This window comes from Geotrypetes seraphini, chromosome 3, assembly GCF_902459505.1.
Source record: "Geotrypetes seraphini chromosome 3, aGeoSer1.1, whole genome shotgun sequence".
NCBI classification, from domain to species: domain Eukaryota; kingdom Metazoa; phylum Chordata; class Amphibia; order Gymnophiona; family Dermophiidae; genus Geotrypetes; species Geotrypetes seraphini.
In genome coordinates this window covers 295396218-295414326 of record NC_047086.1, presented here as the reverse complement: position 1 = coordinate 295414326, position 18109 = coordinate 295396218, and the positions used below count along the sequence as shown (strand labels likewise).

The following is an 18109-nucleotide window of genomic DNA, read 5'->3' as shown; positions in this document are numbered from 1 at the left end:
TCCATTAATAGATAAAGAGAAAAAAAAAGAAAAGAATTACCTCCAGTGTCATTTTGGTATATTTTGGTAGTTCTATGTATTGCACTTCCTATATACCCAATTTTCAAAGGAAATCATGAGGACAGTTTTATAATAGAGCACCTACTTATTTTATGAAGACAAGTGCTTATGTGTCTTATATAATTGGTTTCTGGAGAGTTCCTTTGTACAGCTGAGAGTATCTCTATACAAACCAAGGTGAAGATCAATGAGAAGTCATGGCCTTCTGCACTAAGGGCTTATTTAGATTTGTGTTATTGCTTTCCAGTAGCACTTCTGGGGAACATATCATTGATGCATCCTACTAGTTGTAGCCCAAAAGTTGATGGGCATCAAATCTTTAACAATGACAGTGGTAAAACCCTGATTCAATCACATTCACATATTTACTGGCTGTTTACCCATGAAGAGTCTGTTGGTGAGACAATCTCACTCTGGTGTGAGCTCCCCTTCTGATGAATTTGGTAGCACATCAAGATATGTGAAAGCCATTGTTGATAAAAACAATGCTAATTCAGGCTAATTGTCCAATCCCTAGTCTTAGGTCTACTGGACTATTGCAATTCCCTCTATCTACCTTGTCCTGCCAACATGATAAAACAACTTCAGACTATACAAAACACTGCCCTCAGACTGATCTACTCCCTGAGAAAATATGATCATATTACAACTGCCTTCCTAGACTCTCACTGGCTACCTATGCAAGCACGAATTCAATTCAAATTCTACTGTCTATTATTCAAAGCATTAAACGGCTCCGCCCCTCCCTATCTAAACAACCACCTAAACCAGATCCTCACCTCAAGACAAAGAAGAACTCCGAACCCTTTTGCCTTCCCTCCACTCAAGGGCACTCAGCGCAAAAAGATGTTTGATAATCTTCTGGCGACGCAAGCAGCAAAACTTAACCACTCCATCTCCAACCTGTTGACGGCAACGAGCGACTTCAAAACTTTTCGAAAAGAAATCAAAACCCTACTTTTCAAAAAATTTATCTAGATATCTTAACCCAACCCTTCTCCCTCCTCCTAGATAAATTCGCCCCCAAAACCTCCACTTAAATAATCTCTTCCTCCCCAAAACACCAACCAAGTATTCAGATCCCTGAAATGTAACGTAATCTTATTTGTACTCTAACTGTAATCTATTTGTTATATCACACAGTAACGTACAGTCAATTTAATATCCAATTTGCAAGTTCTTCCGGAATTAATCCAGGTACCTCTCCTCCCTTGTAACCAAAAAAAAAACAAAACCCAAAACTGTTGTAACTTCACTGGAAATGTCCAGTTAGCACTTTTGTAATCCGCCTTGAACTGCAAGGTATAGGCGGAATAGAAGTCCCTAATGTAATGTAATTACATAATAGGTCATCTTTTCCATGTTTAAATTTGGAGGGCTCATATTCAGAAAGCAGCGATCAGAATTTTACTGACTGCTGCTGGTGTTAAACCCAGAAATTTAATGCCAGTCATGTCCAGGCACCAATATTGCATTTCTGGGTTCCAGCTAATGCATACCAGATAAGTGCAATAATCAGCACTTAACCAACTAATGGATTATTGCATAAAGATAGGACTGACTTTATGCCTAACTGCTGACTCTGCCCATGGAATGCTCCCCAAATTACTGTATATACTCGAATATAAATTGAAATTTTGGGCCAAAACAATGGCCCAAAAAATGGGAGTTTCGGTTTACATTTGGGTCAGCAACCACCCGTCCCTCTTCCAAACCTGCTGCAGGCCTCCACCAGGCCTGCCATAAAACCTGATTGTCTAGCGGTAGGCCGGGATAGGATGTCATGATGGGAACATCGGGAAGAAGTAGAAAAGCAGTGGGTAAAACTGAAAGGAGCTGTTATAAGGACAACAAACCAATTTGTAAGGATAATAAGTAAAAGTAAGGAGGAAAAGAAGGCCACTCTGAGAAGGTAAGGAAAAAAAGAGGTTAGCTTTCATAAACCTCAAAAGATCGCTGAAAGAAGAAGACAGGCAAAAATATCTAGAAAAGTTAAGAGAGGCTAGTTGAATAGGCAGGAAAGCAAAGATGCAAATGAAAGAAAAAAATAGCCAGCATGGAAGAAGTGCAAAAATGGCATTGTGAGAAGGGGAGAAATATGTAGAAACTGATAAAGATAAGGCTAAATTGCTTAACAAATATTTCTGTTCTGTATTTACAGCTCAAGCACTGGAAGCAGGACTGCAGAAGACAAATGCAAAGAGGGATGGAGGTGTGTTAGACCCTGATCAAGTTTCACAGGATTGTGTTCATGAGGAGCTAGCTAAACTAAAGGTAAACAAAGAGATGAAGATAGATGGGTTATATCCGAGGGGTCTGAAGGAACTTAGAAAAATTCTGGCAGCTCTGTTGGCTGACCTTTTCAATGCTTATCTAGAGTCAGGAGTGGTACCAGAGGACTGGAGAAGGATGGATGTGGTCCCTCTCCACAAAAGTGGAAGTAAAGAAGTAGGGAGTAAGTAAAGAAGAAGTAGGAAGTAAAGAAGAAGTAGACTGGTAAATCTGACTTCTGTGGTAAGTAAATTAATGGAAGCACTTTTAAAACAGAGAATAGTGACATTTTTGGAATACATCAGATTACAGGACCTGAGGCAACATTGATTCACTAGAGGGAGGTCTTGTCAGACATATCTGATCAATTTCTTTGACTGAATGACTAGAGAATTTGATAAAGGGTGTATTTAAATTTTAGCAAAGCCTTTGACAGTGTTCCACATAGGCATCTAATAAATAAATGAAATGCCTCAGCATAGGCTCCAAAGTGCCAAACTGGGTCAGGAACTGTTTGAGTGGAAGGCGACAGAGGGTAGTGGTCAATGGAGATTGCTCTGAGGAAAGGGATGTTACCAGTGGTGTGTCTCAAAGTTCGGTTCTTGGGTCTGTTCTTTTTAACATTTTTGTAAGTTATATTGCTGAAGGACTATCAGGTAAGATTTGCCTCTCTGCAGATGATACCAAAATTTGCAATAGAGTAGATGCCCCTGATGGTCTGAATAACATGAGGAAGGTCCTATTAAAGCTTGGCCTGAAATTTGGCAACTAAGATTTAATGCTAAGAAATGCAAGGTCATGAATTTGGGCTGCAAAAACCCACGGGAATGGTACAGTTTAGGGCAGTGTTCTTCAACCTTTTTATGGACCGGCGGAAAAAAAAATTATTTTGTGGACCGGCAAACTACTAGGACTGAAATTTAAAAACCCCGTTTCCATCCCATCTCCGCAAGCTCGGTCCTCGCAAACCATCTGATCCCATCCACACAAGCCTCAGTTATGATTTTATATTGAACTAGTCTTTAAGCCCGTTACATTAACGGGTGCTAGAAAGCAGCCCCCTTTCCCTCTCCCCCTCCAGTTCCTCCCTAACTGTCTCTCTGTAGCTCCCCTTCTGTCTTCCCCCCTAAGCAAAATGATCTGCCTCCCAGCACACCCCTCCCCCCGAAGCAGCCCCCTTTCCTTCTATCCCAATAATTCCTCCCTGACAGTGTCTCCGTGGTCCCCCTTCTGTCTCCCCTCCCAAGCAAAGCTGTGCCTCCCAGCACACCCCTCCCCCCCAAAGCAGACCCCTTTCCCTCTACCTCTCCAATTCCTCCCTGACTGTCTCTCCGTGGCCCCCCCATTTTGTCTCCCCCCAAGCAAAGCTATCTACCTCACAGCACACCCCTCCCCCAAAGCAGACCCCTTTCCCTCTGCCCCTCCAGTTCCTCCCTGACTGTGTCTCCGTGGCCCACTTCTGTCTCCCCCCCAAGCAAAGCTGTATGCTTCCAAGCACACCCCTCCCCCAAAGCAGGCCCCTTTCCCTCTCCCGCTCCAGTTCCTCCCTATCTCTCTGTGGCCCCCCTTCTGTCTCCCCCCCCCAAGCAAAGCTGTCTGCCTCCAAGCACAGCCCTTCCCCAAAGCAGGCCCCTTTCCCTCTCCAGCTCCAGTTCCTCCCTGTCTCTCCGTGGCCCCCCTTCTGTCTCCCCCCCCAAGCAAAGCTGTCTGCCTCCAAGCACAGCCGTCCCCCAAAGCAGGCCCCTTTCCCTCTCCCGCTCCAGTTCCTCCCTATCTCTGTGGCCCCCCTTCTGTCTCCCCCCCATGCAAAGCTGTCTGCCTCCAAGCACAGCCCTTCCCCAAAGCAGGCCTCTTTCCCTCTCCAGCTCCAGTTCCTCCCTGTCTCTCCATGGCCCCCCTGACGTCATCAGAGACACGGAAGAGCAAATCGGGGCAGTAGAGGCCGCGAAGCAGCGTGTTTACAGTGCTGCGTCCGCTGCTCGAGCCAAGAGGTTTGTCGACCGCAGGAAGGGAAGGGGGGTGGCGGCGGCGGTGGCAAGGGACTAAGGTAGCCGGCCAGACCGCGAGAAGAGAAAATCGGGTGGGAGGCTCAACGGGGATTGGGGGGGAGTGGCGAAGACGACGACGAAGACTGAGCCCTTGCTTTCTCCCTAGCTCCCAGTGCCCTACCGGTCTGTAAACCCGATCTGGAGAGCAGGGAGTGCAACGGTTGCGGCTGGCAAGCAATGCGGCTGGGAAGCAGTAAGGCTCGGGACTCGCGCATGCGCACATCTGCAAAGCCACGGACATACATCTCACGGAACAGGGATTTCAGATCACACAGATCTGAGTGCGCATGCGCGTCTAGCGTTTTATTATATTAGATGTATTTTATTAAAGTATAAAGAGAAACAATATTCTGTACACTTGTTATTTTATAAATACAAATAATACAGAGCAAGGATCAACAAAACCCCCTGTCTCCCCTCCCCTTCATATATATCCCTACTATCAAGAAAACTGAATAAGCCAAATTATTTCAGAATGCTACACAGAAATATCATGCTAATAACAGAATACCGCAGTCACACAAAGCAGGAATAGGCAGTGGCGTACCTAGGGGGGGGGCGGGGGGGGGCGGGCCGTCCCGGGTACCAGCCCTAAGGGGGTGTTCCCGGCCTTGCCGTTCAGTCCCCCGCCACCCCCGAAGGACCGCTCGCCCCACTGACCTTCCTGCACCACCTGTGAAGCAGCCCGCAGCAGGATCGCGAAGTCAGCGTCAGCATCCCTGCGCTGCTTCCTGCGCCGCGATCCCGCCCCTCCTCTGACGTCAGAGGAGGGGCGGGACCGTGGCGCAGGAAGCAGCGCAGGGATCGCTGACGCTGACTTCGCGATCCTGCTGCGGCTGCTTCATAGGTGGTGCGGGGAGGCCAGGGGGGCGAGCGGTCCTTCGGAGTGGGTCGGGGCATCAGGCCTTCAGGGTGGGGCGGGCGGGCAGGCAAGCAGGCTTTCAAGGGGGAGGGGGTGACAGGCAGGCAGGCAGGCCTTCAAGGGGGGACAGGCCTTCGGGGGGGGGGGTGCAGACCTTCAAGGGGTGCAGGCCTTCAAGGGGGGCAGGCAGGCCTTCAGGGGGGTGCAGGCCTTCGGGGGGGGGGGTGTAGGCCTTTGGGGGGGTGCAGACCTTCAAGGGGGTGCAGGCCTTCAAGGGGGGGAACAGGCCTTCAAGGGGGGAAAGGCAGGCAGGCCTTCAAGGGGGGGACAGGCCTACAAGGGGGGGGGACAGGCCTACAAGGGGGGGTACAGGCCTACAAGGGGGGGGGACAGGCCTTCAAAGGGGGGTGCAGGCCTTCAAGGGGGGGAACAGGCCTTCAAGGGGGCCTTCAAGGGGGGGACAGGCCTACAAGGGGGGGGGGACAGGCCTACAAGGGGGGGACAGGCCTGCAAGGGGGGGGGACAGGCCTTCAAGGGGGGTGCAGGCCTTCAAGGGGGAGACAGGCCTTCAAGGGGGGAAAGGCAGGCAGGCAGGCCTTAAAGGGGGGGACAGGCCTACAAGGGGGGGAAGAAGCTACAAGGGGGTGGTACAAGCCTTCAAGTGGGGGACAGGCCTTCGGGGGGGGTGCAGACCTTCAAGGGAGTGCAGGCCTTCGAGGGGGGGTGGTGCAGGCCTTCAAGGGGGGTGCAGGCCTTCAAGGGGGGACAGGCCTTCAAGGGGGGAAAGGCAGGCAGGCAGGCCTTCAAGGGGGGACAGGCCTACAAGGGGGGGGAGAAGCTACAAGGGGGTGGGACAGGCCCTTCAAGTGGGGGACAGGCCTTCGGGGGGGTGCAGGCCTTCGGGGGGTGCAGACCTTCAAGGGGGGGACAGGCAGGCAGGCCTTCAAGGGGGGACAGGCCTACAAGGGGAAGGGACAGGCCTTCAAGGGGGGTGCAGGCCTTCAAGGTGGGACAGGCAGACCTTTAAGGGGGGACAGGCCTTTGGGGGGGACCATGATTTAGAAGTACACGGAGGGAAGGGGGTGTTCAAAGAGACATGCATATGCCAACTTTGGGGGGGGAAGAAATAATGGGTCTGAAAATAGAGGAGAGGGAGAGAGATGATGGACCATGGGATTTAGGGAGGGAAGGAACAGAAAGGGAGAGAAATTGGACACAAGGGATGGTGTGGAGGAGGGATAGAGATACTGGATAGGAGGGTAATTAGGAAAAGAAACGGAGAGATTGTGGACTCTGGGATGGTGGGGAAGGAGGGAGAGATGCCGGATGAAAGGGTATTTAAGAAAAGGTGGATCTGTGGAGGGAGATGAAAAAAAGGAAAGATACCAGACTTCCTGGGAAGGGAAGGGAAATGGAAAGGGAGGACAGAGTTGGCAGATGGATGGTTAGCATGCAGAAAGAAGGAGACCCTGGCAAGCAAGTTATCAGAAGAAAACCAGAGCCTTGGACCAACAAGATTTGAAATATAACCAGACAACAAAAGGTAGAAAAATTAATTTTATTTTCTGTTTTGTGATTTATAACATGTCAGATTTGAAATGTGTATCCTGCCAGAGCTGGTGTTGGACTGCAAACGTGAGCTAGGATTTAACAGAAAGAGGAAAAGTCCTTTTTGTTTCTTTATTTTATTTACACCACAGCGCCAGTGTGGTTAGGAGAAGCCAAAGGGGGTGAAAAAGCTATAAAACCCACCAGGAGTTTTGAAAAAAATCACCCAACTGGGCAGGAAAATCGAATTGAAAACCAATTCAATAGGGCTGAATCGAATCAAAATTTTTTTTTTCCTGTATCTGGCAGCATTAGTTTGCGCTACTGTCTTAGACTTTAGGACCTGGGATTGGGGAGAGATGGCATCCTCAGTACTTTATAATGCAAGTGAAACGAGGATTTGGTCAGACTTTTGAAGGGTCTGCAGAAAAAAAATATTTTATAGGCCGGGGACATGAGACAGCAGGAAATGGGAACTTTTCTTCCTTCTATTTTTGTGAATGGAAAGGCTGAGGATGTCAGAGAGGTCAGTTAAAATATGTGCTTTATAAGAAATATAATAATGTGTTTTATAAAGTTTATAGCATAGCTGGCCTACCCAGTGAGGTGTTCCTAGTGGTGATGGTGGCAGCGTGTCAATGTGTTGAGAGGAAGAGGTGGTCTGGGAAATTCTGCTGAGCAAACTCCGGGCCCATTTCCACCCCCCAGTTAGTCCACTCCACTCAACTGATTCACACACTGAGTGGGTCTTTGGGTGTTGTTTTGGGATCTCTTCCAGTGGTTTATCTCCTTCTGGTCCAAGGAAGGAAACTTTGTTATCCTTAGCATTGACCTACAGAATATGTTTGTAACAGCGCTGCTTGTGTGGCATTAGGCTATGTAGTGATCGAAAGAAAAAAACAGACCTTTGCACATTTTTGCACTATATGGTGGGTGTATGAGGAGATTCATATTTCCTGCACAGCTAAGTCCATGTGAAGTTACCTTGTGCTGTATTTGACATCTAGCAAGGTCTCTGTTTGAAAGGAAAGATCTAAACTTAAAAATGAAGTGGCCAGAAGTTATGGTAAAAGCAGATAGTGTAGCTGGTTTTAAGAAAGATTTGGACAAATTCCTGGAGGAAAAGTCCATAATCTGTTATTAAGACATGGGGGAAGTGTCTGCTTGCCCTGGATCGGTAGCATGGAATGTTGCTACTCTTTGGGTTTTGTCCAGGTATTAGTGTCCTGGATTGGCTACCATGAGAATGGGCTACTGGGCATGATGGACCATTGGTCTGACCCAGTTAGGCTATTCTTATGTTATGTTCTCAGCTGTAGGGCCTTTGTTTTCACTTCTTATTTTAATGTATTTTTTTTTCTGGGAACTTATCAGTGTTTTTTATAATGGGAACAAAAATGGAAGAGAATTAATGTGTGTGGAATGGGGGGTAACTAATTTCTTCAGCTAAATAATTCAATCCACTTCAAACAGACATAGGAGAACTTGTGCACCATTCACACACCCTCCAACCAAAAACGTCAAAAGAAAAAAACTGTTCGACAACCTCCTAGCCATTCGAGCTGCAACACTCGACCCCCAACTCTACAACCAATTGACATCAACCACAGACTGCAAAACCTTCAAAAGAAATAAAAACCCTTCTATTCAAAAACACATAAACCGAACTAACACAATCAGAACTGTCCCAAGCATCACCTGCAACTACTCCATATGTACTTCTAATGTCATGACAATTTAGACATAATTTATGTTATGTTATGTTTGGAATAATGGTTACATATATGAGGTTCAATAAAAGAAAATTTTCACTGCCTGTTTCTATTCTGACCATTTATTCCATTTCATGGTTATTGCAAAAAAAAAAAAAAAAAATTTTTTTTACATGGGGGGGGGGGGTGTGTCAAAAAATGATGGGCCCCGGGTGCCACATACCCTAGGTACGCCACTGGGAATAGGGCTAGGGAAGTGCAACTAGGGCAACTGCCCCCCTGGTCAGAGAGAGCCCTAAGCCACTGCCTGGACTTTGCAGTCCCCAGTTATGTCTAACACCAGCTCTAGCAGGATATATATTTCAAATCTGATATATTCTAATCACAAAATAGAAATAAAATTATTTGTTTCTACTTTTTGTCGTCTCTGGTTTCTGCTTTCATCTTCTTTTCACTCTCTTCCTTCCAGTGTCTGCCCTCTCTGTCTTTTCAATCCAGCATCTGCCCCTTCCATCTACTGTCTGACCTCTCCCCCTTCATATGGTATTTGTCTTCTTTCTATGCCCCTCTCCCCTTTCCATCCAGCCTATGCCCCCTCTCTTCTTTTTACATGATTCATTCCAGCTTCACTGCTCTCTTCATTTTTATCTCTCCTACACCAGATCTAGCATCTTTGTCTCTCTCAATTTCTCTGCTGAACTCCCTTCCCATCTCATTCCTGTCTCTCCCATTCTCCTCCTCTAATCTCCCTGCCAGCTGTTTCCTTCCTTTTTTGTTCTCCCTTCTCTCCTCCCCCTATCCAGCAGTAACTCTCTTCCCTTCCCTTTCCCTCCTCCCCTCTCAGCAGCATCTCTCCTTCTCCTTCCATCCAGGTCCAGTAGCAGCTGTCCCTTTTTTTTCCCTTGCCCAGCAGCTTCCCAGACTCCTTTCCCTCCTCCCCTCCCAGCAGCATCTCTCGTTCTCCCTCCCTCCAGGTCCACTAGCAGCTATCCCCCCTTTTTTTTTTTTTTACCATGCCCAGCAGCTTCCCAGCCTCTAACCGTGGCTTTCTCCCCTCCCAGCAGCTCTCTTTGCTTACCAGCGCAGCGATTCAGGAAGGCAGCCTCGGGTCCTTTGTTGGGTCGTGCCGCCTCTGAGGAAAGAGGAAGTTGCATCATCAGAGGTGGCCACGACTCAACAAAAGCCCCAAGGCTGCCTTCCTGATTCGCTGCACTGGTAAGTAAGGAGAGCTGCTGGGAGGGGAGAAAGCCATTCTGGGAGGCTCCCCATGATCTCTCCGGCCCTGCACAGTCTTCAGCTGTCGATCTTGCCGGCCCTGCGCGGACTGACAGGAAATTGCAGATGTCGATCTCACCGGTCCTGTGTGGACCGGCAGGAATTTTCTGTGGACCGGCACCGGTCCTCGGACTGGCAGTTGAAGAGCAGTGGTTTAGGGGATAACAACAACTCTTCATGTTCAGCCAAGTTAAATTTTCCTTTTTTCCACCCATACACGGTGGTGGGCGGTTGCTCATTTTGAGATAGATTATTTAATCTGGTGGAGTTTTTTTTTGCCAATGACAAGAAGTGTGGCAGCTTAAAGTCCTTTTGGTCTCCTGTCCTTATGTATGATTTTTGAGGCTTTTTCTTCATATTTTGTGATAATTGATATCTCTACTGGCTTGCCCACCTCTGGCTGGTAGGTTTGTTTTGATTTTTTGATTTTGTTTGCTACTATTTTTGATTGTTATTGAGAGACATTTAAATACCTACATGGCATAAAGGAAGCTCCAGAATGAGAGGGCATAGGATGAAGTTAAAAGGTGATATGCTCAATACCTTTTTTTACAGAAAGGTGGTAGATGTATAGAATAGTCTCCTGGTAGAGCTAGTGGAGACAGTGACTGTGTCTGAATTCAAGAAAGCATTGGACAGGGGAGAAGAGATGATAGTGGATGCTGCAGATAGGCAGACTGGATAGGCCATTTGGCCTTTATCTGCCATCATGTTTCTATCTCTCTTGAATTGTCTAAGGTCAATGCAAGAGCAAAATCCCTATCTTAAGAACCAGCTGAAGAACTTCAAGGATTTCAAGTGGAAATAAAAAAAACCCCAACATTGCTATCTGAATAAAGCAAAGAAAGCTGTTTTGTGTCTTTCACATCAGAGATAGCTACATCTTTTCTCATTTCACCAATGCAACACCTGATGCAGCAGGCCAAAATAACCTGGAAACACTTTTCAAACTGAGGAACATGAAATTCAAAATTCAAACACATCAGGAGAACATGGATCAGTAGATCATTTCAGGCAAATTCCCACTGACCACACTGAAGGAAGTGTAAATCAAATGGGGATAATTAACTTCTCTATTTACCAATTATCACAGCATAAGATCCCAGTACTATCTAAAGGACTTTCATTCTGTCCTTCCAGGAAACTGGATTCAAATCTAGAAGATTGTTTTAAGAAATTCCACCTGAAAGTACATTTCCAGAAAAGTGCATATCTTATAATTTAACTAGGTATACTGTACTGAAATTTTTACTGAACACACTAGCATGAAATATTGTTTAAGGAAATAATGTGCTAAAGTATATTATTTGTATATGGGATCATACACATGCTTATGTTTAATGTACACAGGACATCTTTTCATACTTTGTAGAGGAATGTTTATAATACTTACTTGTCCTGTGTGCTCAGTTTCATCTTTATTAATGAGGTACATCACAAAAAACCTGGAGACAAGAGACACATTTTATAAACAGGCATAATGAAATACCACGGGATTCTAGTAAGTTAATATGCCATTTTGACCAGCATAGGTAATGTAGCAATCCTAATTGGCAGATTTCAATATATTCTTTAATATGCTAATACTTAGGAGATAATTCTGTAAGCAATTGCCTAGATTTAGGTGGCAAAGATATGTATACATGAGCACATATACATATAAATACAAGGGGCTGCTGAAAAGTTCTCAGCCCAACCAACAAAGTTGGGGCAATCTCCATCGAGGGCTATATACTTAGGGCTCCTTTTTACGAAGGTGCACTATTGTTTTTAGTGCACGCATCGGATTAGCGCACACTAGCCGAAAATCTACCGCCTGCTCAAAAGGAGGCGGTAGCAGCTAACGCGTTAAGACCCTAGCGCACCTTCGTAAAAGGAGCCCTTAGTCCAGCAGTTTTTCACTTTTTTCATTCTGTATTTTTACGACGGAACAAAAAAAGTGGAAAATCAGTGGACTAACACCCCCTTTTACAAAACCGTAGTGCGGTTTTTAGAGCCAGCCATGGCAGTAACAGCTTCAACGTTCATAGGAATTCTATGAGCATCGGAGCTTTTACCACCACAGCCGGCAATAAAAGCTGTGCTATGGTTTTGTAAAAGGGGTGGTAAGTGTATAGTTCTCCTTGGAGACTGCTTCAACTTTGTTGGATGGGCTAGAACTTTTCAGCAGCCCCTCGTAACCATTTTCTGACTACACACTATTCTTTAGGTATGGGCTAATGTTTCATGGTGTGTACTTTGCTGGTGGGCGTTCACATGGGCAGAGTTTAGGTGAAGCATAGGTAGGGTAAACATTTACACATGTGCATTATTAAAAAAGGGTAATATACACATGCTCTTTACCAATCTAGATACAACTGTTTACATCATCTCTTTGACTGATGTAAGTACTGACGCCTAACATATAGGTATAATTTGACCTGTTAAACCAGTAGTCTTCATAGAATAGGCTCTAAACAGGTGCAAAATAGGTGCCTTTTATAGAATTACCATCTTAGTATTCATATTTTATAGCATTATTACTAGGTAAACACAGCACTATACAATGGCGATATGTCTTTCCCACAAATATGCTTACATTGTGAATGGGCTGAGTGGTCATCTCCTGTCACATGACCAGCACCTATAGTGCTTCTGTCTAGGTTGTATTTATGTGTACTCACATAAATACAACAACACACGCACTAGAAAAGTTGCAACATAACTTTTATTCTTTCATATAACCTGAGCTTGTTCCCTCACAAGTTCAGGGAAACCAAAACTCTATACTTTAAGTTCAGTCTTTTAGTCCAGTGTAACAGTTTGTTCTATAGACAGTATCAATTCCCATTCAGTTCAGCAATCCCCAGTGTTTAGTCAGCCATTTTCAAAAGATATATAGCTTACCTCAGCCACACCAGACAATAGCTTTTCCTTCTCAGCAGTGTTAGGCTCTTCAGCACACAGTCTCAACCAAATAATAATTGGCTTACCTTAGCCAACATCCTTACTGTCCAAACTTCCAATACATACAAGCAGGCTTCTCATCCAGCCAAGCATAAAAAACTTCACAATACCAGCTCTGTCAAGTAGTTCTTTCCAGTCTTCTCAACTTCCCAGGGTTCTCCTTAACCCATGGCTTTTGAGGCTTCTCTGCTCAGGTAAATCTCTTCATGGACGATCTCACCTTCCCACAGGTACCCTCTCCTAAGGACCTCTCATGGGGATCTCTCAGAATGAATCCCAGACTGGGCATATGAAGCTCTTCCTGTCTGGGTCCCACCCCCTGACTAAGCAGGGTAGCCTATTCCTGTAGTTTAGCGCCACCTGCTGGACAGAGCTCAATGCATCCTGGATCCTGTAGTTTACCCACTAATGGGCCAGCACCCTCTGCTGTCCACTGACATAATAACATCACTCATGAGGGAGAATCCCTGACTCCCTCACATGCATGTTTAGAGGAGCAAGAAATAGATGGTATGTCCCACATCGGTGGTAATTGAACCTACATTTCTTTACTTCGTAGTCCACTGATCTAACTCTTAGGCCACATTCACAGAATATGAAGTGGAGGTCTAAAAACTAGCAGTGCATCATGACATTCAAAGGACCATAATTTGAGATCAACCAAAAACAAACCACTACATCAAACAGACCTGGCACAAAAGTGTACTTAACAGTTTAAAATTATCCATATTTAAAAATGAGACACAGAATCTTATATCTGTGAATTAACTCTAGTATACAAGGTATGACAATTAATTTCATGAACTTGCCACCGTGTGTTTATGTTGGCAGCACTGTAGAAACAGCTCGGTAAACTTTTAACTTTGGTATATCAGTGTCTCACAGCTGTGTTTGTTTCAATGTGTGGCAGTGTCTTGCTACATGGCATTCATTATTGTTTTTGCATGTTTTTGTGTGCTATAGCGAAAATGTCAGAGCTTGAATTAGAACAATGAACAAACATTACATTTTTAAACGGCAAGAATGGAAGTGAAATCAGGCACATGTTAGTCCAAGGTTATGAGGATAATGCCATGAAGAAAATGGAAGTACAAATGGCTTAAACATTTTTCTGAGGGGAGAGAAATCATCACTGATGAAGAGAGGTCAGGGTGGCCAGTAACGAGCAGAATTGATGAAAATATTGCAAAACTTGTCGAACTGTGTGTCAAAATCATCAGCTGACTGTGAGAAGTATAGCAGACCAAGTAAACATCGATAGAGAAGCAGGAAAATCTTAACTGAAAATCTTAGTATGAGAAAGGTGTGTGCAAAAATGGCCCTCGTGGCTCTTGCCACGACAATGCACCAACTCACATGGCACTATCTGAGAAGGAGTTTTTAGCCAGTAAACAAATATCTGTATTCGAACACCTTCTCTACTCACTTATCTGGCTCCCAATGACTTTTTTTCGTTACCCGAAGATAAAGGAAATATATGACATTTAGGGTAATATGATAACAGCTCTGATGGCCATTCCAGAAAAAGAGTTCCATAATTGTTTTGAAAGGTGGACTAGGTGCTGGCATTGGTATATAGCTTTCCAAGGAGAGTTCTTCGAAGGTGACCATAGTGATATTCAGCAATGAGGTATGTAGCACTTTTTCTAGAATGAGTTCATGAACTTAATTATCAGACCTCGTATACTTTATGTGGATAATTTTATAAGGCTTTTGAATTTATAAACCAGCATTTTACAACTACCAATAGCTTCTTGTAAAATTACCTAGGAATACATACATAACAATATGCATTACCAATACAATGTGTACATGGTGTAACAAACAGGCAGTCCATGGGACCAAGAAGGTGTAAAGCTGAGATAAGACTAGCATTATGCATGTATTTTATAAGCATTCATAAGGTATTCCTTCTTTGGAACAGAATTAACTTGGTGCTGGAGTTTTTGGGAATGGAATTTTATGAAGGGGCATATATTACTTTTATAAAATATCTCTGTGGATAAATTTAGCATATCTATAGGCCGTTTTCAAAACTGGATGAGGATATCTGCTCTCCAAAAATCTATGCTCTACACATCAGAGGCATGTACCCTAAAATCATTCACAGAAGAACAGATTCTTCTCATCCATAAAAATACATGAGTTCAAAAACAGCATGTACTTTGCGTTCCTAGCACTTACTCTGATTGAAGCTGGCTGATGTCACCAACAATGGAATGTTTTATAGATGATATACTTACAGATAATTGGCTAAGTTGTGTTCTTGTAATGTGTGTGTTTCAAAGCCATGAGGCACCGTATCAAAGTAATCATTCCCTATTCCACAGATGAAACATTTAGTCTAAAAGACAAAAAAGGAAATGAAACAACAATATTTACACACTTGAAACATCTTACAATTAAAATATTCCATTTTTTTAGTTTGACATAATGCCAGGGCAGTTGTATAAATTAGGCGTTAACATTTATATGTACATTATCCCCCAAATTCTATATATGGCACCCAGAATTGTATACCCAAATTACATCTTATTTCTTTCCTTTGTCCAGCCTTGACATGGAGAGAGGACACGACTGCCATATTGAAACTTGGGGGTATCTATAAAATCTGCCACACTCATTAGTGCTCAAGTTGGTGACTTGTTCTGCGTTTTCATCTTGCTTATGTATTTCTATGTATTGCTAATGGTTCAGTTTGTTTATGAGCAGAACAGACATATCTTTCAGGGAGTGTCCCTGTATGCCTCCCTATTCTATTTCCTCTCCAGGGCTGACCATCTGCTTTGATACAACTGAGGGAGGACAGCCCAGATGTTTTGGGAAGTAGATCAAAAGAATGCTAATGAAGCTCCCTACAAGAGTTCTCACAAGAAGAGGTTGACTACCCACATCTTCAGGAATGAAGTGTCTATCTACCAGAAAAAAAAGATTATAGAGCTAAGAACCTAATCTTTCCTTAGACATTCCAATTTGTAAAATGGATGTTAATGCTGGACATTTCTAGCATATTGGACATACATGTGTACTTTTGGACATGAAATCTTGATGTATTTCCTGTTCAAAAATACATCTGAGATATATACCTGTTTGAGAAATTCTTACTTGGACATCCTTTTAAAAGTGCCGCTCTCTATGTCAATTAGAGTATGTTAAAAAGTCCTAAATGCATTAGAATATTTTATTAAAATGAATGAATGAAAAAAAAAACTGGAAAAGTAGAAATTGAGGAACAAAGCCCAAATGTGTTACAAATGAACCAAAATTCTTTGTCCTGTGCACATCCCTAATAATCACTTTTCTACCTATATTTTAGCTACCCTCTTCACCCATTATAGCGTAGCAGATCACATGCCAATAAGGAGCAGCAAATAACTTTATAAGTCACAAAGGAATGTTCTCACCTACTTATGCAACAAAATGCAGACATTGCCTTATACTTACTTCCATGTCTTCTTTTACTTGCTCTTGCTGGTCTCTTAACTCACCAAAAGCATCGATAATTAAACCTGATGTAAAATGAAGATATTACTTAACCTTTATGAGAACAATAATGAATTAAAAAGCAACTCTACGTTCAGTCTTCAAAGAAGGATTCTGCCAGTGAAGATGTCAAATGTGAAAGTCTTACTGTTTTCCTAAAGGGCTAGAAACCTCATCAAATCATTAAAGTCATACTACTATTTCTGAATGTGAAAAAAAACCTGCCAAAAATAAAAGGATATTAAAGGTCACAATTAACAGTTTGCCCTCCACAAGAAACCTTTAAATGCTACTGTGAATTAACCCATACCACAGAAAATAGGAGAAAAAAGGATTTTAGAAATCTATAATACAGCACACATATGATAGTGTTTGTGATACCTGGTTAATAGTGTCTTTCATTGATCCTCAGAAAAACTCCCATAGAATATTGTATCATAAATACCGTATTTTTTGCGCCATAAGACGCACCTGACCATAAGACGCACCCACCTGTAGAGGAGGAAAAACCAAGAAAAAAAATTCTAAACCAAATGGTATGCCCTGTACCGTGTCTCCCCTCTGGTGGTCTAGTGGTAGAGGGTACAGGGCATGTCTAGTGGTGGGCACGTCTAATGTTAGGCACGTGTAGTGGCAGTCAGCCAGCCAGCTTCCAGCCCCAAGCCAGCCAGCCAGCCAGTCCCAAGCTAGTCAGCCAGCTAGCCCCAATACAGACAGTCAACCCCAAGCTAGCCAGCCAGCCCCAAGGCAAAGGCAAAGACAGGCACCCCCTCCCCCATACCTTTTTTCCCCATCCCGGCAGTCCAGTGTAGAGAGTTGCGCGGGGACAGAAATCCCACCCGTCCCCACCCGTCCCCGCCAAAGTCCCACCCGTCCCCACCCGTCCCCGTGAGGAATCCCACCCGTCCCCACCCGTCCCCGCGAGGAATCCCTCCGTCCCCACCCGTCCCCGCGAGGAATCCCCTCCGTCCCCGCCCGTCCCTATAAACTTCAGAAATAGTTATTTCATTTAATTATGCTACTGAATTAAAGGCTCTGGTAGAAACCCATTTACAAATAAGCAAAAAGACTTTATTAATTTGAAAATATTAATTGGGAAGAATACATACTTTGCAAATGGGTTTCTACCAGAGCCTCTAATGTTTATAAATTTTTATCAACACAACTAATATACTACTTTATCCTGAAGCAAAATAAAAAAAAAGAAATATAATTCTTTTCCTACCTTTGTTGCCTGGTTTCTGCTTTCCTCATGTTCTCATTCAATTCCTTCCATCCACTGTCTCTCTTCCTTCTGCATCTTCCATTTGCTCTGTTACTGTGCCTCTCCCTTTCTTCCCCCTTCCAAATTGGTCTGGCACCCATCTTCTTCTCTCCGCTCCCCCCATAGTCTGGCATCTGTCTTCTTCCCTGCCAGCGTCTTCTCCCTACTCTCTCTTCCCCATTTCCTTTCAGCGTCCTTCTCCCCCCATCTTCCCCATGTCCTGTCAGCGTCCTTCTCCCCCCTCTGTCTTCCCCATGGCCTTTCAGCGTCCTTCTCCACCCCCCCCGTTCTTCCCCATGCACCTTTCAGCGTCCTTCTCCACCCCTTTGTCTTCCCCATGTGCTTTCAGCATCCTTCTCCCCCCTCTGTCTTCCACAAGTGCTTTCAGAGTCCTCCCCCCCGCCCTTCCCATGGCCTTTCAGCGTCCTTCTCCACCCCTTTGTATTCCCCATGTGCTTTCAGCGTCCTTCTCCCTCCTCTGTCTTCAAGTGCTTTCAGAGTCCTTCCCCCCCCCTCCCGTCTTCCCCATGGCCTTTCAGCGTCCTTCTCCCCACTCCTTCTCTACCGCCCCGGGTGCAGCACAGCCGGCCAGGTCCCCTTACTTTTGTGGCACTTCCCCGACCGACTGACAACAGCCCCA

General features: G+C 44.6%; 1 protein-coding gene across 1 annotated transcript in view; it reads right to left on the bottom strand.

The window, feature by feature from the left end:
• The window catches only part of RYR2 (ryanodine receptor 2), a 1389277-nt gene that overhangs the window by 2523 nt on the left and 1368645 nt on the right, over positions 1–18109 (bottom strand). The window contains 3 exon segments of the mRNA XM_033937646.1: positions 11170–11221; positions 14966–15066; positions 16167–16231. Of these exon segments, the coding sequence (XP_033793537.1) occupies positions 11170–11221; positions 14966–15066; positions 16167–16231 (218 nt within the window).